This window comes from Anoplophora glabripennis, unplaced genomic scaffold, assembly GCF_000390285.2.
Source record: "Anoplophora glabripennis isolate ALB-LARVAE unplaced genomic scaffold, Agla_2.0 scaffold8, whole genome shotgun sequence".
In the NCBI taxonomy this organism is placed as follows: Eukaryota; Metazoa; Arthropoda; class Insecta; order Coleoptera; family Cerambycidae; genus Anoplophora; species Anoplophora glabripennis.
In genome coordinates this window covers 2092763-2117196 of record NW_019416350.1, presented here as the reverse complement: position 1 = coordinate 2117196, position 24434 = coordinate 2092763, and the positions used below count along the sequence as shown (strand labels likewise).

General features: G+C 31.9%; 1 protein-coding gene across 2 annotated transcripts in view; it reads left to right on the top strand.

Moving 5' to 3' along the window:
- Window positions 1-24434, top strand: part of LOC108904925 (unconventional myosin-Va) — a 92401-nt gene that overhangs the window by 22277 nt on the left and 45690 nt on the right. For both annotated transcript variants that reach the window (XM_018707657.2, XM_018707650.2), the window contains exon 2: window positions 20266-20593. In XM_018707657.2, the coding sequence (XP_018563173.1) occupies window positions 20266-20593 (328 nt within the window). The remainder of the gene's footprint in view (window positions 1-20265; window positions 20594-24434) is intronic.

Genomic DNA, 24434 nt, shown 5'->3' with positions numbered 1-24434 from the left:
GACCATGATTTGAAGTTTAAATTACACGGTACAATATTGCCGTTCACATTTGGATTGCGCCGCTGTACATGGAATGCTGAGATACCGTGTATTAATAGAAAAAATAGCATTTTCTACTCGAGGTGAAATATTTTTTCATGAACACACTCGCCATTAACGTACGTGAAACAAATATTTATTTAAATGTAGTTGTTTGTTTCCTTCATCTGCCCGTTTGGGTGCAAAATAATGATACAGTTTGCGTTTCTATGGCGGTCGCGTGTACTCAATAGAGACTATGCGGATATATGACACCCACATTGCCTTGATACTATCAGTTTGCTTCTCGGTAGTACATTATTTAAAAGTTTATAAACACTTTTTAACACGTGCTTCAAACGATGATTCAGAATTTATATACAAAATATATTGTTTTAAATAATTGTTTTCAACCACTAATTTATTTTTTCCTCGATACAAGATCGTAAAGTAGGTATATTTTGCTGCAAGTGATTTGTGATTTTGTGATTGTCAAACGAACAATTTCTTGAAGAAAAAATGTGTCGTTTAGCAAGTAGTTTTGTCCTTACAAAGTCTAAAAGCTTCCTTAATGGCACTTCTCTCAGCTCCTTGGGTTCCAAATAGGGTTCTTCCAGGAGCGTCGTTCTACTATGAGCAAAACCTGGGCACTCGCCCAGGATATGCAAAGAAGTTTCATCCGCCGAGTCACATCCTCGGCAGACCGGACTGTCTACAAGCTTCAGTTTGTATAGATGTTTGCTGAAGACACAGTGTCCCGTTATAAGGGCCATCACTATTCTGAGCCGAATTTTATTCAAACTTAGCAACTGATTTGTTCTTTTCTGCAAAGGACACTCCGCAAGCTCCTTCACATGGCTTTGCGATAGCTTTAAAGTCCAATATTTCATATGTTGTGACCGACCAACTGGGATATGTACCACAGAAGAGTTCCAGACCAATGAATTTTGTTTCGAATCGCTTCCTAGTGAATTCATGCGCATTTTCATTTCTGTCAATGCCTTTGTGTCCTGGAACCCAACACAATCTAATTGTATTAGTCGTTTGGTTATACCTTCAGGTGCTACATTTTTAACCTCGTCAGAATTTGTAGATGTATGTATTCCCAAAGCTCCCTTCACTATTAATTATTTCGTCTTTTTAGTTGTCCTATTCATATTCGTGGAAAGAATGAACAGGACTTTTAGTCCAAGCATTATAGCGAAATGCTTACAGAAATTATTACCTGGACAAAAAAAATATGACCGTATAGAAAATTAAATTTTAAATTGAGTTTCTTGTTCTTTAAACTCGATCCAATATGGCGAACATGGTTAAAAAAAATCGCAAAGTTGAAAAAAACGGTTTTTCTAAAATAACTAAAAAAATATAGCACGGATTGAAAAATTTTAAATGAGAAAGTTGTAGGTTTTAAAAAGATCTATCGACTGATTTTTTGAAAGTATCGATTGCTTTGTTACTTTTCGAGATATATCGAAAAAACCGTTAAAAATCTTCTCTTTTCTCTTCTTCTATAACTCGTTTACATTTACGTGCCCATATTTGCTATTTACTGCAAGCATAGCCCGCGGCAAGCCAAAAAAGTACATTTTTGAAAAATTTAAAAATATTAATTATTTTTCGAGATATATCGATTTTTTGAAAAAAAGGCGCTCTCGAAAATTGGCTAGATCTTCTCAGCGGATAGCCCTACAGTAACGATTTTCGGTTTATTTTCTTCGTAAAGAGTTATATTATCATGCTGTTAAAAAATGTTGACGATTTTATTAATTTTAAGGATCAAAAAATGACTTTGAATAAGTTGCACTTTTTTGGGTATGTTTTTTTCAAATTACTATTTCAATTTTTATTTTATGAAAATGACTTTTAAAGAAAGAAAACTAAACATTTACGGGTCTATTTTGCTTCTAAGGCGAAAATGCTATAATATTCGTGTTTAGCTACCCCAGATTAAGTACAAAAAAATAATAAAAATTGAAATAGTTATTTGAAAAAAACATACCCAAAAAAAGTGCAACTTTTTCAGTCATTTTTTGATCCTTAAAATTAATAAAATCGTCAACATTTTTTAACAGCATGATAATATAACTCTTTACGAAGAAAATAAACCGAAAATCGTTACTGTAGGGCTATCCGCTGAGAAGATCTAGCCAATTTTCGAGAGCGCCTTTTTTTCAAAAAATCGATATATCTCGAAAAATAATTAATATTTTTAAATTTTTCAAAAATGTACTTTTTTGGCTTGCCGCGGGCTATGCTTGCAGTAAATAGCAAATATGGGCACGTAAATGTAAACGAGTTATAGAAGAAGAGAAAAGAGAAGATTTTTAACGGTTTTTTCGATATATCTCGAAAAGTAACAAAGCAATCGATACTTTCAAAAAATCAGTCGATAGATCTTTTTAAAACCTACAACTTTCTCATTTAAAATTTTTCAATCCGTGCTATATTTTTTTAGTTATTTTAGAAAAACCGTTTTTTTCAACTTTGCGATTTTTTTTAACCATGTTCGCCATATTGGATCGAGTTTAAAGAACAAGAAACTCAATTTAAAATTTAATTTTCTATACGGTCATATTTTTTTTGTCCAGGTAATAATTTCTGCAAATTTAACATTAATCCGTGACAGAATGCTTGGACTATTTTCCAGTGCAAGATTTTCACTTGTATTTTTTTATCATTATGGAAGGCCATGTGCTGGACAATGCTAAATAAAAAAAAATCTCTAGTTATGAGTTTCAAATATTTGTGTTTTTTTTATAAAATTTGCCTATATTTGGTACGTATGTACATTATTCGAGCTACGCCATTGTTAAAATCTGACCTTTTTGTTATGTAGCTTTTGTCCAGTTTGCCAATGAGTTGTGAATTTAAAATTACGTAATTTTTTTTCTTATACTTCCTATTTGTATTCCATACTACGTAATAGCACAACCTGGTACATATCTTACGTACACGTAATCTGATATTTTTGGTAATACGTGACATAAATAATGTAAAAGTAAGAAGGCAAAACCAGTTGCAAAAAGTTTATCATGAGTGACTCTAAGAAGTTGATGCTTGAAAAATAAGTCCTCAAAACTATAGATAATTTCTATATTGTATATGTTTGCCACAGTAAGGATGTACTATTCCAATTACTATAATAGCTTATATACATAATATAAATTATTATAAATTAAATAAAAACAATGAATGAAAACTATAAAAATGTAAACATTATAAAATTTAAATATATGTAATTTACAATACAAGTGTTTCATCTTGTTTCACTTACAATATAAATCTTAATACAATCTCTCTGAGTTATGCTGTTCATACAGATTGTCTCTAGGCTATTGAAATACAATAGTGAATGTAAAATATTTCAGAGAGGAAACATTTCTACACCGCTTACTTTCACCAACAGAACTAAACACACATAAAATTATCGTGGTTTATTCATTACGTCAAATTACTTTTTATGTAAATTACTTCCAATTCCTATTATTAATCTCAGATGCAGTGTCTGAAAAATAAATAAATTGTACTTCCTGATACGCAAGCACCAAGTGTATTTAATTCCAATTTATATTTATAGAAGTAGAAAAGAATGTTTACCTTAAGTTGTCTTGCAAATTTTGTACCTTTGATTAAATTGATTATAAATATCATCCATATTGTCCACATTTAATGAATTTTAGATACAAATGGCAAAGGAAATGGATACAATTTTATTATGCATGTACTTACAGGAAACTGATAGTTCTTTAGAAATTTTCTTTCTGGTTAAATGTAAGTCAACAAATATATATTTTCCCATGCTTATATTTTGATACTGAAAACAGAAGCTGGAATCATCTCTCAGAGGAATTGATACCAACCAAACAAGGATGTACTGATGAGATAGGCCACTACTTAAGGAAACACGACATTAATGTCATCCATGCCACCTAAATAGAATCAGCTTTTCCCAAGATGAACTGATTTACTCTAATTGCTCGGCGTATACAACAGTACATGGGGTGAAGTATATATTTGACAAACATGGCGATGCTGTGGTACGAGATAACAGGAACATAGATGTAACATACAGAGAGAGAGAGAAAGGGAACATTTTGGCCAAGATACACAGAGAAATTCTGAGATATCGTAATGATTTCAACCAAGACAAAAGCTTAGAACTACCTGGAATTTATAAATGATTGATACAAAAAGAATAAGGACTTAAACCATACAGCGAAATACTCTGGATACTCATAGAGTTAACATAAATACCAGCCAGGAGACTTAAATCTCCAATTTCTCCAAAAAGTCATAACCGACAACGTGGCAACCATAATCATTTTATGCTTCCAAAGAGAAGAAAAAATCATTCTTTTGTTTCAGTTAGTTACTAATAATTAATTTGAGTTATAACTTAAATACGTCCACTCAGGTATTGGTGGCAACACTTTCTCTTGTGCTTACTTTGCTTCTATTTACTTTAAACTATCTTAATATTTTTCATTTAAGATATGCATGATAAGATAATTTCCACTTTCCATGACTTCTATTCTTTGAAATAAATTCTTGTACGAATTCTTTTTTATCCTTCAAAATCGTTTTGTTACTTGACTTCTCTTAAAAAAAATCATTATTTAATTTGTAATCCCCTGCATTTACATACTTGGGTAGTTTTCTGAAGTTCTTATTCTTACTTTGTAAGATTGTCTCTTCTACATTTGTTGAAACTTTAAACGTTCTCTGTTGTTAGTTTTGCCATTTACCCTCGTCGGGCTAATTAGATACTAATAAAAAAATGGAAAGCAGAACAACCTTCGCCTATAACCGAGAAATTGGTTTCGACAGTTTTCACCTATTTTTTCGTCCGTTAAAATTCTTCTCGCTGCTGTTACCTTCACTTTTATTGGATCTTTAAATATCTGCAAGTATTATCGGGCGACTAGTAATGAATTCTGTAAAGTTTATTAACCGGTTTACATGTTTTACGTTCACTTTTATTGTCTTTGTATACATATAATCGGTCTCTGGCAACAAGCAATGTTAAAGTCGTATATTGCTATAGAATAAAATCGTCTAGCTGCTGTATGTCATGGGCATGATTAAGGAAACATATTCATTTTTAATGTTTTTAATGAACAAGTAATGATGAATTCGAGTACTTACCTAAATATACAGGGTGACATAGAAAAAAGTACATTGCATAGTGTCATAGAATAGAGGACACTAAAACAAGAAAAAAAGTTCCTATGAACATGGGTCCGCAAGGCCTTCGGTTAAAGGATACGGGGTGTTGAATTTTTATTTTTTTTTATTTGCAAAAACAATGATAAATACTTCAACAATTAAATTTTAATGGTATGATGAAAAATATGATTAATTAAAACAAAACATTAAGTTTTTAGAAGATGTTCAAATTGTTGCCCTTGTACTTCAATACATGTTTCCATTCTTCTTCTTAATGATTGACGGCATCTTTGAAATATTCCTAGGTTATTATGAAATCTATCTGCCGATTCCATAATTCTTATCCATAATTGTTCTTCATTATGTATTTCTACAGCATAAACTTCATTTTTCATAAATCCCCAAAATGAAAAATCGAGGGGATTAAGGTCGGGACTACGAGCTGGCCAGGATACAGGCCCCCTTCGACCAATCCACCTATTTCCAAATCTCCTGTCCAAATATTCCCTTGCCACTCGAGAAAAGTGAGCTGGCGCCCCATCATGCATGTAATACATTCTTCCAATAATGGCCAATGGGACATCCTCTAATAATGTGTTTAAATCATTCTCCAAGAAATTTCGATACAGTGCACCTGTCAATCGATTGGGCAATCGAAATGGGCCAATTAAGTAATTGTCGATTATACCTGCCCACACATTAATAGAAAACCCATATTGGTAACTCCGAATTATAGTTTGATGAGGATTTTCATCACTTCAATGGTGCATGTTATATAGGTTCAGAATACCATCACGACTAAAACTAGCTTCGTCAGTAAACAAAATTGATGAAATAATGTTTTCTCTTTGGTTTTGAAACCATTCGCAAAATTGTACACGAGGAACAAAGTCATGTTCCAATAGTGAATGAATTTTTTGGAAATGATGTGGGCGAAGAAGTTGTTCTTTGAAAATTTGTCTAACTGATTCACGGTTAAGGTTTCGCACCGCTGAACTTGTTTTCCTGGTGCTTGTTCTCGGATTATTTTCTACCATTCGTAAAACAGTTTTTTCGTTTCGCACAGTGCGACGAGTTCTGGAAACCCCACTATTCAATTTTGGTTTTCTAAAACAGCCATCTTCTCCCAAACGCCTATGCACATCAATAAATGTTCGAACATTAGGAACTTGTCTTAAAGGATATCTTTCTCGATAGATACGTTGAGCTTCGTAAGAATTTGATCTAGCTTCGCCATAACACATAATCATGTCCCTGTATTCTTCAAAAGTGTAGCGAACCATTTTTAAAAGCAATTTTGAATAATCAGTGAGAAAACCAATGAAAAACTTAATCAAGAACACAAAATACCTCTAACAATTATTATATTAGTTTGACAAGTGTCATTATGACACATTATTTAATTGTTATTTATCATTGTTTTTGCAAATGTTACTTTGGCGCTTTTTGAATAATTTGCGTGCATTGTCGGCTTTTGTACTGGAACCATTGCTAGCGACTTGGACAAGGTATACCTTTCTTACGTATAAAGAAGGGATAACAAATTTTTTTCAGTCGAAAATGACATACAGTGTATAGCAAAAAAGTTAGGACCGATTCAATAGATATGGAACCCTGTATGTAGCGCTCTCTATCAGTAATCACAAAACTAAGATCATATTTGAATTTAGCATGATAAAAAAAAACCTGTATACCACATTTTATCCATTTCTTGCGTCTCTGGCTAAAGATATTAAAAAAAAACCCAAACAAAAATAAAATTCAACACCCCGTATCTTTTAACCGAAGGCCTTGCAGGCCCATGTTCATAGGAACTTTTTTTCTTATTTTAGTGTCCTCTATTGTGTGGCACTATGTAATGTACTTTTTTCTATGTTACCCTGTATAGTTTTTCTTGCATAATGAATACGAAAAGTAATGTATAAGGTGCAACAGCGATCTTACAATCGATCTATCGTCAAATGAACAAAAAATCTTGAGCTTTTTCTAATGAGAAACAGGGTTTCTAATTTTATTTGAGGGATTATACAATTATTAAGAGTTATTTTAGAAAAACAAATGTTACCCTCTTTTCTTCCTCTTTCCATTGACAGAATGAATCTGTTATTGAATATGTGATAAACAAGGCTAAAACGTCAACGTAATCGCAATGCCTTTGACCTAACATATATTTCATTTTTAATAATTTTAACCATTTTTAATAACCATTTTAGAATAAATCACTTATTACACAATCAGGATTATATTTATGTTCATTGCAGCAGAACATGGTCTATAAAAATAACATCATCATAAATCACCTAACTTTTATGATATTGCTAACTTGAAGATACATCGCCAGCATCACATATTTTCTTATTTTTATAACAAATACTACTTTCAGTCAGGAAAGTAGGTAAATGTTTTGTTTTCTTTGGACAAAAAAAATCCAGAAGTATTTCTATGTATAAAAGAAAATGCATTAGATCTTTTTAAGCAATTATGTGAAACTTTGTTTTCAAAATTATGTCTTTAGCTTTATTCTATAAACTATTAAGTTAATAACTCAAAATTATCCACTCAAGTTATGAGGTTTTATGCCCGTAATGCAGAAAAACTACTTTATAATTAGCAACTTGTAATTAAATAACTAGTAATACCTATTATTAAAGCGTTCTACCAAACCAATGGTTATATAAATAAAAACAAATTATTGGCTGTATGCAATTGGCACAATTGAAATAAATTTACTTATAATACTGCCTTTATCCACAAGTTTCGGAGACCTTAGGCCGACGACGTCTAGAGGGCATTTCCGGCGACTCTCTTTAGATTCGACAAATTGCTCACTTATTATTGTTTATTACTTTTGTTATCCTATTATGACAATCTAAGTAATAATTTACCACTGTTGATACCTCAGATCACATTCACATTGAAAATATTGTCAATTACTAAACGCAATATTAGTAATCTTTTTTTTATAATACCTTTAAAGAATTTTTGTCAAAAATATGTTAATTGTATATGAGTCTCTAAATATACCGAATAGAGTCATTAACTAACAGCAATAATTGTTTAACAAAATTGTTCTAAGAGTGCCCAAATAAAGTTTTAATTTATTTTTATATGTATAAATATCATTTTAAACTAGAGCCAAGTGTTTGGTGCTGTCGTAGATAGGTTCTGAGTGAATTTGAGTTATTCACTCCACTTTTCAATCTACCAGGGAAACCGGTCACAACCCATCTATGCGATGGCAAAAGTAGATGCCGATGCTCAAGATCACCTGGCCCACTAACCCTACGAAGCCGAAGACGTGGCTGCTCTAATCAGAGCTACCGCTGACAAAGCGGAAAAATCACCTTAGTTTCGAAATTGGGAAACTGAAAATTTCCAAATCCTCAATAGTACACATTGAACAACAAGATCAGATATCAGTGCGGCCCAAATCCACCCCCAGGAGACGGAAAAGGAGAGGCCAAAAGTGAAATCTAAAACGAACATTTCAATAGGTTAACAGCGAAGGCACCATGGGGTGTGATTGAACGTCAATAAAAATTTTGCGAGCGCACTATTTGAGGCCTAGATTCAAATGTAGCAGTCAATCGTTCCAGAAGTTTCTGAGATTGCGGTGAAGATTCTACGGGATGACACAAGCTCCAAGTAGCTCAAAACCGCACATTCCGTGCTCCTAAAGGATAAAAGCAAACTTCAAGAAGCTGCAAACTCTATATGCTCTAAGAAGACCTATGTAAAGTGCTTAGACAAGGCAAAGCCTACAAATGGTACTTAAGCTTTCAAAAGACAGTGATATACGCACAAGAGTAACTCGTGTCCAAAGTACATTTTAGTGTAGGAAAGGACTCAGTTAAAAGCCTCTAGTGAAACCACTGGCATTCTGCAGGTATATCGAGGTTATAGGCGAATAAATGAGAATATAGACCAAACCCATAGGCAGAACACTCAGTGACAATAGACGATAACCTAATAATTCGACGTGTTCTCCTCCAGACATCCATTGAGAATGGTGCCATGTGATAGGTTTCAATTGAGAGAGAAACGACAATCACATTAACCTTCGACTCCAAGTCAGCGGTCTGTAAGTAAATCTGCGGCAGTACATTATTAAGAAAGTAAGAAACAATCATTGAGGTGAAAGCACATTCATTCTAAATATTCAAGGTTCACATCATCATTGGAGTGTCAGTGGTACAATATTCGAACCCTTCTATGAAAATGGTGAAATTGTGACTAGTACCTACTCGAAAAACTAACATCCTATTGAACAACTAAAACTTTCTTTACTAATGTATTGCGGTAAACAACTACTCCGCTGATTATAACCCTGTCCAGCATTAAATTAAATCCGCAATATCTAGCAAGTAGTCAAAATCTTTCGTCAGTTGATCGTTTTTGAACTTTTTAATTCTTATTCTTCTTTGGTACTGTCACAATATTCGGAAGTTTACTTCCAATTTGGCGTCAGGTTATCATTTGTTTGGACCTTTCAAAAAATATTTGCAGAATGCGAAGTTTATAGATGAGGAGATGCAAAGTTGCTTAACTTGCACAAAAAAAAACTTTATTTACAAAATGTATCTCAAATTTACGAAGGATGAAACATATATGGCAAGATTCGTTTAAAAGTCATTAAACAAATTTTCTTTTAACGATTGTATTTTCTCCGCTCAATTAGGTGATGATTGTAGAATCGGAAAGTATTTTTCCAGGTTAATTTGAGTATCAACAAAATAAACACGCACGATATGGGCGAGATCGTGTCTGTAATTTTTTAGAGAATGTTATTAAGGTAATTTGTATGACCTCTCTGAGTCCACATAACGGTGAAGTGACGAATACGAAGTAAATTTTAACCGCGTTTTTCACGTTTCTAGTCTAGAGGTGATATGTTCGGCACATTAACTCATTATTCACTAATAGATATAATCGGTTAAAACTTAACAAGCAAAATGAAGTTCAAAACAAGACAAATTGGTTTTAGATCGTACAAGCAAATACAACTAATATTATATGAAGCAGTATCAGATTGTTATAATTTACATTTGTACAATAAAAATGTGTAATTTTAATTTAAATTAATCCAAAATAATTCCCAAAATAAAAATATTTATCTATCCAAAAGGTATTCATAAATAAATACATACCTGTCGCAGCTTTAAAATAAAGTAAAAGTACAAAATTTGAAAATAATAAATTTATAATTAAAAAAATAATAATTTGTAATTGCAAATGTAGGTCTAGATTAATTATCAACATATTTAATTTTTATATGTTAATAATAATTTGTTTTAGTTTGGTATTTTATTCAAGGTGTATTTTATATACAGGGTGATTCAGAACTTATCCAAAAAAAAAAATCTGGATGTGCAGGGGACCCTTACAAATACAATTTTGTAAAGAAAAAATCAAAAAGGGCAGTTCAAAAATGATTTAAAAATACACTTCTGCACGGCACTGGAAACTGGTTCACTGTAAAACCTGACCCCGCACAATGGACCGGCATGGCGGTGTGATAAAAACGGACAAAAACTTACGCAAGGAAAGAAATATGTAAATAGAATTTTATCGCACCTATTTTATATCGGCAAATTCAACTGCTTTTGCCTTTATTAATTAATACAATTAATTTGTTGTTCAAAATCCACCAACGTGTAAACACATTTGGGTCCGTCTTACTCAGTTTCTACGAACTAACACAAATGTTGTCTTGCTTCACCATAACACAAATGCTTCACCATAAATTAAAACGATATCCATCAACTCCGAGTTGCTATACACGCAAACCGTTTTTTAATTTCTTATTTTGATCGTAACTGGTTCACATGAAAATTATCTTTGTGTATCTAGAAATCATCTTCTGAAAATATTGGTGCAATGTTTCTTTATAAAAAAATATGACCACTTCTATTTTCGCCTGTCGCAACTACCTATGCTGACGTAATACTCGTATGATCATATTTTCTTAAAAATTATGCTTGTGGACATACAAATAATTTTAGAATATTTAAGTTAAACGATGTTCAAATATCCTTTTCGCAGAACATTCTAGCTTTTAAAATTTCATTATTTTATGGCATTCATTTTTTAACTTAAACCTTAAGTGGCAAAAAAATTTCATAACATAAGAAATATACCTCTACATACATTAATAAAATCGAAGGATAATTAAATTTTGTATCTGTTAAATTTCATTTATGAAAATCCAAATATCCTTTACTGAAAATTTCGATCTTATTGTTTTTCTATTACAAATATATTATTGCAAATAATTTTATTGTGGATACAGTTTTTTGTTTCAACGTCGTGGTTCCGAAAAACCATCAGCATATCTTTTTCAATTTTATTATTACCTACTCATGGGCGCCCTGTTGAATTATACAGGGTGTTTCTAAAATAGGGTTCCAAGCTTCTGCTGCGTTTATAACTCATTAAAATAAGCCAAAAAGTTCCTATTAACATGTGCCCTAAAACGCACCCTTAGGAAGTTATATGCCCTTAAAAGGGCTCAAACAAAACTGTTTTTTTTTCTGTTATTGACAAAACGGTTGCGAATAAATAGAAAAAAATGTATGGGTCTTATATAACTTTTTACGTTAAATAATATGGGCTACTCCGTTTTTCGACATGCAAATCATATGCGTCCCATTTAGGTTGGTGAAGGGGGTTTTCGGCCCGTAATTTTTTTTATTTCAATTTTTTTACAATTTTCTCTACAGATTTATAAAATCTTAACAATTTTACGTAAAAAATATTATCTTTGTCCAAATCGATTAAGTTATTAGGCCAAAAATTACAAAAATCTGTTTACCATGGCAAATTAAAGACTGACGTTGCCACGACGCTTAACAATTTAATTTATTGATAAACTATCAATTGAGCTTTGCAGTGTTGAATTAGTAAAAATGGTGAGTGGAAAATTTAAGTACCAGTTTTGTTTGAATCATTTTAAGGGCATATAAATTCATAATGGTGCGTTTTAGGACACATGTTAATAGGAACTTTTTGGCTTATTTTAATAAGTTATAAACGCAGCAGAAATTTGGAACCCTATTTTAGAAACACCCTGTATACTGAGCGAAAGGAGCCTTTCAACGATGATGACGATCATATGTACGTACAAAAAAATCATTAACGAAGAAAAAACGTGAGCAAAAGTTGTAAATAATGAAAAAAAATTGAGCACAATTCTATGGAAACTTTATTAACAAGTTTCAAATATTAGTAAAAATAAAAAAGTTGTTTCTTTTTTTCAAATTGTCTCGACACCGAGAACAGCTAGCGCCGGTCTGCGAGCTCTAATAGGGTCTAAATTGGACTAAAACTTTATCAATTTAACTTTTTTTCTATCCCTTCCGAGTTCCCAATACAAGTGTCCCACCCGATATAACCTCATTTGGTAAGAATTTCGGAAAATGTTTAAAATTTGAATTGGCATAATACCTTTAAAGTAAAGTAAGACAGATACGTCAAAATTTCTTCTGTATTACAAAAATTACTGTTGGACTGCTAATGGATGTGGATATGGTGTAAAAATTCAGCAGGGGGTCATAATTTTTCATTATCGCATTCATCTCAAAGGACACATTAAGTTGTTCCGTATATCGCATTACATAAATCCATTTATTTCCGTTGTTCAGCCATGATACACTTGATGCTTATGATAACGAGCGGGAAAATTTCACGGTCAGTGAGTTAACAAATTTTTACGTTTATGTATAATTACGCTAACCAACAAGAAGTTTGTATTCATGAATATACATTGAATAAAAACGTTTGCATTTAATAAGTGGATGCTTTTTTAGTTAATTACAATATTTTGTGTCATAGTAAGTACAGAGCTTTCATAAATGTTTACAAGCCACGTAACAGTCGAGCTTAAGTAACCCAATATTACACGACTGGTATTTGTAACGAAAAATCCCTAATCTTCGCCTTACCAATATTAATGATTCATTTACAATGAACAGTAACAAACTGTTACGCCTACGCTCGAAATAATGAGATAGCTGATTGGTTGAATAGAATCTCTTGAAAAATTACATCAATCACAACCGGTAAAATTTATTTATTTATTTATTTATTTATTTATTTATTTATTTATTTATTTATTTATTTAAATACACATCCAACAGGCAATGCCCAATAATAGGATATGTTAAGTCTAGTAATAAAATATAAAAAAGTTAAAGGAGAGAAAAATTAACTATGAAAAAATAGAGAAAAAAAATAGTACAAAAAACTTACACAGATATACAGAACAAAATAAAAGGCAAACAAACTATAAAAGACAGATATGACTACATAAGTAAAGCATTTTTTATATCATTAGGCATGCAGCAAAAGACATCGACATTATTTTCTATCTTACTGTACTTCGAAACAATTTGATACAATGGTAATCTTGATTGTATTGTTTTAATTTTACCGAAATTTAATTGCCAACGTGAAGGAAATAAAATTACTGTTACAAACAAAATTACTGGTCGCGTGACTTGTATTAATTTATGAAAGCTCTGTACTTCTATTGTTAATTTATGTAGCTTTAAAAATATAAGAAGGTTTCGGGTAAAATGGATCAGATATCTGTTTCATAATTTGTACTTTTTGTGTGTTAGACATGATGATTTTAATGAATTCAATTGTAATACAATATTGTAACAAACAGTAAAAAAGTAATTTAATTAATTTACAGTCTCCAAGAAACATCAATATTAATAGATACGTGGCAAATAAAATGCTTTCCATTTAGCCCGACTATAGTTAATTGGTAACATGATACACAGTTTGGAACTATAATGAAACAGAAACCTCTGGCTATGTGATTTATGAAATAATGGCAGTACCACATTTCATTATTGTATGTGCTTTGTTATATAATCATGAGTTATTACACTAGGGTAATTCATCACCTATTGTAGGTATACAGACGTTTATATGTACGTTTACATATATGGAGAATAACAACAAATCAAACAAAATTGTTTTATTCTCTAATTCTCATTAAATAAAATGTGAAGTAAAATGGTCGCTAGTGACCAAACGGCAAATGTTACAGAAACCTGTTTCGGTGGGTATGTGTAGGTTGATTACGGCTGCATTTTAAAAATATTTTGAAATATACAGGGTGTCCAGGAAAAGCGTACCATATCAAAGTTATGTTTTTTTAAATGGAACACCCTGTATTTTACTGCATTTTTGAAAGCACCGTAAAAAAATAGGTGAACTTTATTAAAGGTTCTGCATACCTAGGACTTACAGTTTGTGAGATATTTCAATTTTAGTGAAAATGCAGGCATAGCGTAGAAATTTAATATTAGCAATAAAAAAATAATTTTAAGGAAGCAGCTTTGGAGGGTCTATTTTAGATCCTTGAAGTTATAAATTGTTATATTTGTCGTCACTTAGTATTATACAGGGTGTTCAAAAAACTGCTGAATACTTCTCTCAACTTTAAACAGCAATAACTTGGTTATTTTAAATGGAACACCCAGTATATTTTTACTTTGGGAGTTAGGAAATTTAAAATTCTTTCAAACTGTGTATAGGTTCCCTATACCTATCTCTAACGGTATTGGAGATATTTGTGCCGTTTCATTTTTTTATCGAATTTTTTTGTACGATGTATCCACGTGTCTTTTCGAGGTCTTTACTGAATTGGTAAAGTGTGACAATATTCAAAAAAGTTTTCTAATAAAAAATATTATTTTATAAGCAGAATAATTATAAAAAGTTATTAATTTTGTATAAATATGTTTGTTGTACCTAACTTAATTAAATTAATTGTGCACAACATGAAAATATTTATTAAAGAAAGTTTTATTTTTGGAAGAAACAAAGACAATTTATAATAGATGTTCGAATTGATAACCATTCTCTTGAATACAGCATCTTATTCTGTCTTCAAATGATATTCTCACGTTCCTTATAATATTTGGGGTGATTGTGGCAAATGCATCTCTAATTCTTCCCTTCATATCATCACAGTGGTAGGTGGAACACTGTAAACAAGATTTTTTATATAGCCCCAAACAAAGAAGTCCATTACGGTGAGGTCTGGACTCCTAGGTGGCCACTGACATGGACCATTCCTACCTATCCATTTATTACTAAATTTTCTATTCAAGTAATTTCTCACTGAATATGAAAAATGTGCAGGTGCGCCATCTAATTGCATCCACATTTTTCTCCTTACATTTAAAGGGACGTCATCAAGAAGAACCCAAAATTCTTTTTTCAGAAATCTCAAAAATTTCCTGCCATTCAAAGAACCATCGAAAAAATAAGGACCGATTACGTGGTCACCAATACACGTTCAAACTCCACCGATTTTGACGATCAACGGTGTTGAACACTTGTCGGTTTTCAGTATCATAATAATGAAAGTTATGACGATTTACCAGGCCATTATTATGGAAAGTGAATTCATCCGTGAACAGCACAAAATTAAAAAAATTTGGTCCTTCTCCAATTCGCTCAAGAGCCCATAAGCAGAAGTCAATCCGTCGTTGAAAATCCGTGTCATACAAATTTTGGTGAAACTGGATGTGGAAGGGATGGTACTATGTTTTTTAAGAATTCTCCTCACACTGGTTCGGCTTATATCAGCTTCCCTGGCAATTTTTCTGGTACTAGTATTAGGATTTTCAACTACTAATCCTAACACCATGAACTCATTTTCTTCGTTGTCGGTTACCCGTTTTGGTTTCCTCTGCTTGTTGTAGGCAGTACCACCTGTTGCTCTAAATCTCGCCAGCAATCTTTCAAACACCTTTTTGTTTGGATGTATTCGATCAGGATATTTCTGTGCATATACTCTGGAAGCTAGAAAACAGTTCTCGTAGCATTCGCCAATAGTACTCATCATATCTACTCTTTCTGTAGTTAGAATAAACTTTCATGTTAACAATAACTAATACTATCCTAACATAGAACAAAATATTTTCACAAGACTCGAGATAAACGTTTTATGATTAGTGTAACTAAAATGTCAAATATGGCACAAGCCACCTTAACAAATTTTGTTCATTACCAGGAAATTCGATAAAAAACGAAACAGCACAAATATCTCCAATACCGTTAGAGATAGGTATAGGGAACCTATACACAGTTTGAAAGAGTTTTAAATTTCCTAACTCCCAAAGTAAAAATATACTGGGTGTTCCATTTAAAATAATCAAGTTATTGCTGTTTAAGGTTGAGAGAAGTATTCAGCAGTTTTTTGAACACCCTGTATAATACTAAGTGACGACAAATATAACAATTTATAACTTCAAGGATCTAAAATAGACCCTCCAAAGCTGCTTCCTTAAATTTATTTTTTTATTGCTAATATTAAATTTCTACGCTATGCCTGCATTTTCACTAAAATTGAAATATCTCACAAACTGTAAGTCCTAGGTATGCAGAACCTTTAATAAAGTTCACCTATTTTTTTACGGTGCTTTCAAAAATGCAGTAAAATACAGGGTGTTCCATTTAAAAAAACATAACTTTGATATGGTACGCTTCTCCTGGACACCTTGTATATTTCAAAATATTTTTAAAATGTAGCCGTAATCAACCTACACATACCCACCGAAACAGGTTTCTGTAACATTTGCCGTTTGGTCACTAGCGACCGAGGCGTTACTGGTGGCCCACCCTGTATATTAATGTTATAAATTTATGCGTGACAAGCACTGATCATCTCAGGTGACAATCAACCGTAACTCCCAAATATTTTGTGTACTAAATGTACGATATGTTCTAATAACATTAGGACATATCGTACATTTTTAGCTTTTACAATCTATGAATTATTAGTTTAGAATTACGAGACTGTCCTTCGTAGGTATTTGAAAATGGAATAATGTTACTTTTACTTTTATTAAGACTTGATAAACTAAAATGGAACCAGTTTTTAACATTAATTAGGTGATTTTGGACATACATACATACATACTTTATACATTTCCTCAAAAAGTTTCTTATGTATGTATGTATGCAATCACTATATTATCTGTACGTTAAATGATTCTATTCTTTTCAATCAAATATATTGTTTATATACAGGGTGTGCCATTTAACACTCCCGCTGTCAATAACTCCGAAATGAAGAAATTTATTTTAGTTCTGGAAACTGGGGTTGTTAGGACCCTCGAATAGCTTCAAATTGCAGTTAGAATTATTAGTTCAAATCTATCTGTATAGATGGCGTGGCGATACTAAACATTTTTTTGGTTCGTGGAACGTGGAAATGTGATCCATCTGAAATATCGTTAAATTTTGAATAATTTTGGTAATATAAAGTTTTTCCAATATTACTTGTTTGCAATGTAATGTAATCAAGCAATCTAAAAATGTTATTTTTGTGCCTTTATAGTAAAGGGTGTAAAAAAACTGGCATTATTGTGCTACAACTAGTCCGTCCCTGGCAAATCAAATAAGCCAAATTGTTTTTATGGGTCAAATTTTAACGAGTCTTATCTGTTGTCCTTCATATTAAAAAATAATTAAATTACATAAAGTAGGTATTTTAAAAGTTATTACAAAAAATCAATTTTCAGGGACATCCTTTAGGGGCCTGTATTTCCGTAGGGGGGGCCTCTAGGGAAAATTTTTATAGGAACTTGTAATGTTATTTTAACATCCCCTGCATCCCCTGTATAAATCCGAAAGTTTGCCCACATATTCTGGGACACCATGTATGTTAAGTACAATACTTCTAGTGGTAATATTTTCTTTTGTAATGTAAAATCATTAATGGTATGGAAGGCTTTAGTGAAATAAAGGAATACTGCAAAACAATTTTTATTACAGTCTAACAATTTTTTTTTCAAGTTTTAGAAGTGTATTTTTAGTACCTACCACATTTTTTTAAACCAAATTGGTATATGGTTAAAAATGTTTTAGTAAAATATTAATGCAACATATTGGTTTATAATTGGTTGTTTGTGCTTTATCATCAGAGCATTTATACACATGACTCCTTTTGGAAATGACACCTTACGAAGATATTAAATTTAATACTGCAAAGATTTAGTAAAATGCAAATCATTTTTTTTTGTACGATAAGTAATAATAAATTAATAATATATCAAAATAGCGTTTAAAAACTAAGTTTTTCATTCAAACCTATAAAAAATAGTCAAAAGGGTTAAGATCCAGTGACCTGACTGGCGACGCACTATGGGTCAAACGGCATTTTTTTTATGTCAAAATCAAATATCTCGAAGAAGAATTAACGAATCGTTTTACATTTTTTTAATTAACGCTTATTTGATGCAGATCTAGGGAAAATTATTGCGAATGTCATCATCCCCTATTTTGGGGGTGGAAATGAAGGGTGAATAGGTGAAAAAAGTGAATATCGAATTTATTCGTTCAAAAATCTTGTATCTTCCATAAATACAGTGAAATTAAGACACATTTTGGTGGAATCAATGCTCAATTGAATCTAGTTAAGGAAAAATTAATGAAAATATTTTCATCACTATTTTATAGGTGGAAGTGAGGGGTGAGGGTGTGGAAAAAATGAAAATTAAAGAAAATATGCATAAAAGGTTTTTGTTGTCCCTGAACACGAATCACTAAAATAAAAAACCCTTTTTAGGAGCTGTTTTTATCATCCCTTGATTTAGGGGAAGAACTGAGGGATGGGGCATTTAATAATGAAATTCATCTGAAATATTACCAGTCTTTCAATTTACTGAACTTAAATATACAAATTATAAAAACAATACGTGTACAATATATTGTGTTCAGAGCTGTAATTTTAATGCCTTGTTATAAGACAAACTGCGTTTTGACACAGAAATGGATGTTTACTTACTGTAAGCATGCGCATTTTCTTACAGTAAGCTAACCAATTGATGTAAAAAATTAATTTTTTTTATTGTTATTTTAGGGGTACAAATAAGAAGCGAGGATATGAAGTATCAAAAATCAACAAAACAATCTCTTCACCCCTTATTCCTACCCTTAAAGCACGGACTAATAAAAAGCTACACTTAAAGTTTGACGACGAAAAAATAAACTTTTACGTATCTAGGGACCACAAAAACCCTCAACAAATACCTTCTTTGATTTTTTACATTCCACCCCTAACCCCAAATTGCCATTTCCCTGAAGTAAGGGATAATGATAAATCACCCTGAAATTTACAGATGATAAGAAAATGGTCTACCATGTTATTTAAGATCAGAGAATTGAAAGACTCTGGTAATATTTCAGATGAATTTTATTATTCAACCCCTTAATTCTTCCTCTTCAATTAAAAACAGCTCATGAAAAGGAGTTTTTTTTGTTTTAGTGATGCTTTTATTCGTGTTCAGCGACAACAAAAACATTTTATACATGTTTTCTTTAATTTTCATTTTTCCACACCCTCACCCCTAAAATAGGGATGAAAATATTTTCATAAATTTTTCCATAACTTGTTTCAACTGAGCATTGATTCCACCATAATGTGTCTTAATTTCACTGTATTTATCGAAGACATAAGATTTTTGAACGAAGAAAATCGATTTTCACTTTTCACGTATTCACCCTTCATTTCCACCCCCAAAATAGGGGATAATGACATTCGCAATAATTTTCCCTAAATCTGCATCAAATAAGCGTTAATTAAAAAAAATGTAAAACGATTCGTTAATTCTTCTTCGAGATATTTGATTTTGTCATAAAAAAATGCCGTTTGACCTATAGTGTCAGCTGTGCTCACATTTACTAAAAAATCTATCTTGAACATTTTTTTTGACAATAGGTTTGGGTATTCTCAACAGAACATTCAGTATAGCTAAGATATAATATTGGCACTTTGACGAGGCTCTCCATAAACTAATTCATAATAATTAACGAATGTACAAGAAAAAGAAAACATTTATGAAAAAACGATACACAGTTTTTTTGTATTATTTGTTTTGAACAGGAGGTCGATCAGCTTGCTTGCTAAAATCTTTAAGAGGCCGAGTTTGAAATTTTTTACAATAAAAGGCTGAAGTTGTCTCATTTTGGAGTTATTTAAAAAATAAAATATTTTAAGAGAATTGTTAAAATTAAACTCAACTTCTAATTCTAATTTTCCTATTCTTCCAGGGAGCGAAAGTATGGATCCCGCACCCAGAGAAAGTGTGGGAAGGTGCGGAGTTACTTGAAGATTACAAACCAAACAAGACGACTCTAAGCGTCGCGACAGACGAGAAGGAAAACAAGGTGCTGAACGTTAAGTCGGAGAAAGATCTGCCTTTCCTGAGGAACCCACCTATTCTTATAGGAGAAAATGATCTCACTTCCCTGTCGTATTTGCACGAGCCAGCGGTGCTGTACAATCTGCAGGTCAGATTTTGTCAGCACAGAGACATCTACACGTACTGTGGAATAGTTCTTGTGGCTATAAATCCATACGATGATCTTCCTATATATGGTAAGTCCTTGAATAATTTTGGGTCACTAAGTATCTTTAAAAGTAAAAAAAATATGTTATATTTATAAAACGATTATTTTTTAATAAAGTTCTTGTGTGGCACAATTTTAATAGTTATTCTCATATCTGGGATGATCTACAAAGAAGAAAAGATTTAAATGATGAACTATTTAAAGCTTACTACAACGACGAATAAAATGGACACTGACATATACAGGGTGTAACAAAATTATTGTTACAAACTTTGCCAGCAGGTAGAACACTTAGTAGAAATTAGTAGGGATACTTCATATAAAATAAAAAAATAAATAATATTTTCTTTAATATCTATTTTTTGAGAAATTCGAATTTATCGATGATTTCGTTGTATCTTCTAGAGGGCGCCACAAGCGACCTTTAGGACGCATTTAAACTGCCAAAACTTTTTTGTACCACCGTGTATTTTATTTTGGGCTGGAAAAATCTTTTCCTCTAACTTTTCTGCTCAAAAAAGGTATACCTAATATCTCTAAAGTCAACGGTTTTCAACAAAAACGCATTTAAATTTGTAAATGCCTAAAATAATGTGTTTAAGTTATTTTCAACTCCACTGAAATAAATATATTTTATGACAGGCCAATAATAGTTAGTTATTTTTTACATTTTTAGGTCGTTTAGTGTAGTATAACAACCCTAGGTTCGACAAAAAATAAGTAAACATAGTTGTGGCCGAAAATATGTGATCGTCATAAGGACTACCTACGTTGTGTGTATTTATTTTTTTTATTGACCGGAAGGCGCTGGCTACTAACTTTGTAGAGGGGATGTATGGTTTAATTATATAAAACAATAGCAGAGTAAATACACCTAACTTTATTATCTACATACAACAGTCTTCAAATTAAACATGTGACAAATATAAAGAACAACAAAAACATTAACAACCATTTAACATAGAATGAGAGTGCCAGGCTCACCTAGAGCTCCTGTGGGGAAAGAGCATGGCAGAGAAACCCACGATCGTTGCTCTTACCACCCAAATATAAATACAAAACAACCACTAACCAAAGGCATACATTAAGAACCTTTGCTAATGATAATTAAAACTGGACTTATTTAATTTCTCACTAAATGTCATCTCACTCAAGTCTGACATAAACACTTCCAAATAAAACTGAAGAGGTTTTAGTAACAATAATAGCAATAACAACAATAATAATGATAATAGCAATAATAATAGGGAAGGTACTGGAGCCCATACGGGAGGCAATCCAGCTATAGTTGAGATTTCAGGGGAACAACAACAATAATAATAATCATAGGTAAGGTACTGGAGTCCCATAATACGGGAGGCTATCCAGCTAAAGTTGAGATTTCGGGAGAACAACACAATAATAACAATAATAATAATCATGGGTGAAAATGTTAGTAAATTCAACAAAACTCTTACATACGTATGACATAAAGTGAGCACAAGAAATCAAAGAACAACGTAATCAAGACAAAACAAGTTAAATGTGAAACAAAGAAGCTGTTTTGCAATATCTGGGCAGACACGACAATATACATATTTAAACATGTAATAAATAATGAGCAATCTATAATAATAATTGTAACAATTTTATATTAGAAAAATATACGCCCCTGATCGTAAGACAATGAAAGCTAAACATACACAGAATTATGATCATGAAACATCTATATTTTACGCATAACGTAATCGTGGCAAAAACAAGTTAGATGTGAAACAAAGAAGTCGTTATTGTAATGTCTGGCAATCAGGTCAATACATATATTTTTAACATGAAATAAATAATGGGCAAACTTTAAGTATAATTATAACAATTTTACCTTGGAAAAATATATGCCCTTGACCATAAAGCAATGGAAGCTAAACTTACAAAGAATTATTATCATGAAACATCCATAATCATCACAATCATAAGATTATAGAACAATTAACGACAAAGTACTCAAAGAATATTACCTGCTAACTAATAACACTTTAAATAATTAACTTTTCACTACTTTGACACACTGCCCGCCGATCGTCTTGCTACCTATCTGCACACTGTTCTCACTTCAACTACCTATCTTCGACTCTCTTTGCCTCACTGCTCGCCGAACGTCTTACTACCCATCTGCCCACTTCAACTACAAGTATTTAACTAATTTGGCTTCCTTCCAGAATTGCCCCCCTAAGTGCTTGTTTTTTGTGCTTCCTTCTATCGACCGTTAATATTACTTTTTCATTGTTATACAACACCTATGTAACAGGTGACGTCGTAGTTATAAGATAAGTACGGTTTTGCACATTAGATTGGTTACGTTGTTTAGATTTTGTTAGATTGATAGATTGTTTTTAGAAAGTACCTGTTTTTTTACTCTGTGAATTCTGTTTGTAGTAAAATTGTAATTGCACTGTTTCCTTAAAAGTCATATTTCTTGCTAATAAGCGATTGCTCCTAATTTCGTTTATCAGTGTTGAAAATAATTTTTAAACACATTTTTTATGCATTTAAATTCAATAGTTTTCTGTTGAAAATGGTTGGCTTTAGATATTAAGAAGGTATACCTTTTTTAAGCAGAAAAGTTTTCGGAAAAGATTTTTCCAGCCCAAAGTGAAATACACCGTGGCACAAAACAGTTTTGGCAGTTTAAATGCTTCCTAATGATAGCTTATGACGCCCTCTAGAAGATACAACGAAATCGTCGATAAATTCGAATTTCTCATCCCAAAAAACGCCCGGATACGAAATTTCTCGAAATTAGCTCGAAATAGTCGAAAGATAATACTAAAGAAAATGTTATTTATTTTTTCGACTTCAGCACCCTGTATCTCACCAAAAATTTTCTTCACAAGTATTCTATCTGCTGGCGAAGTTTGTAACCTTATTTTTGTTACACCCTGTATTTCCAAATTTATCTTTTTTAATTAACTTAGTTTAGAATTGTATTTACTATTTTATTTTTTTAAGAGTTCCTTCATTGCTGATATTCATGTCCTAATTACATACAAAGTGAAATTTTCAATAATTTTAAGTAAAAAATTGTCATCTTCAGGCAAATACTAGAAACTACTATTTCCCAGGTAAAACATTTCATATTTCCAATTTTGGAGTTATATCAGCATTTCATCATTTTATCCCACAAATAATACGGTTTATCTTAAGAATGGAATTGATGTCATAATCACAAAGTGACGTTTGCATCAATCATTTTAGGTACACATTGTCATCTTCAGGCAAATACTGGAAACTACTATTTTTGAGTTAAAATGTTTTATTTTGAAATTATGTCGGCATTCCATCATTTTATGCCCCAAATGCGGATGGAATTTTCGAATTTGGTAGAAAAGTTTGTCTCTATTGAACAGGATACTAGATAATATTTAATTTTATACGTTTAGTTTGAATATACAGGGTGTTAAAAAAAGAGTGTAAAATATTTAAGGAGGTAATAGTATGAATCAAAATAAGCAGAAAAGTCTCAATAAACATATGGAATGTTTTATGTTTTTTAGCCCCTTCTTTTATTTTGCAAAAACGTTGTGTATTTTCTTATAATAGTTGGTTGATGTTTAGTGAAATAAACAGTACGTATTTGACAGTTGTTCTTAGTGCACAAGTTTTCTTTCGCTATGGCTGGTTACTCTAACGCAGAATTAACAGACATGCATTTCATGTATGGTCGTGCTAATGGGAACGCCACCGAAGCGCGACGTCTTTATGTTGACGCTTATCCAAATCGCCAGATTCCTTCACAACGCATGTTTGGAAGAACTCACCAAAGATTGCGTGATACCGGTTCCTTGAGCAAACAGTGCCATTTATCCGGAAGACCAAGGTCGGTATCCACTCCT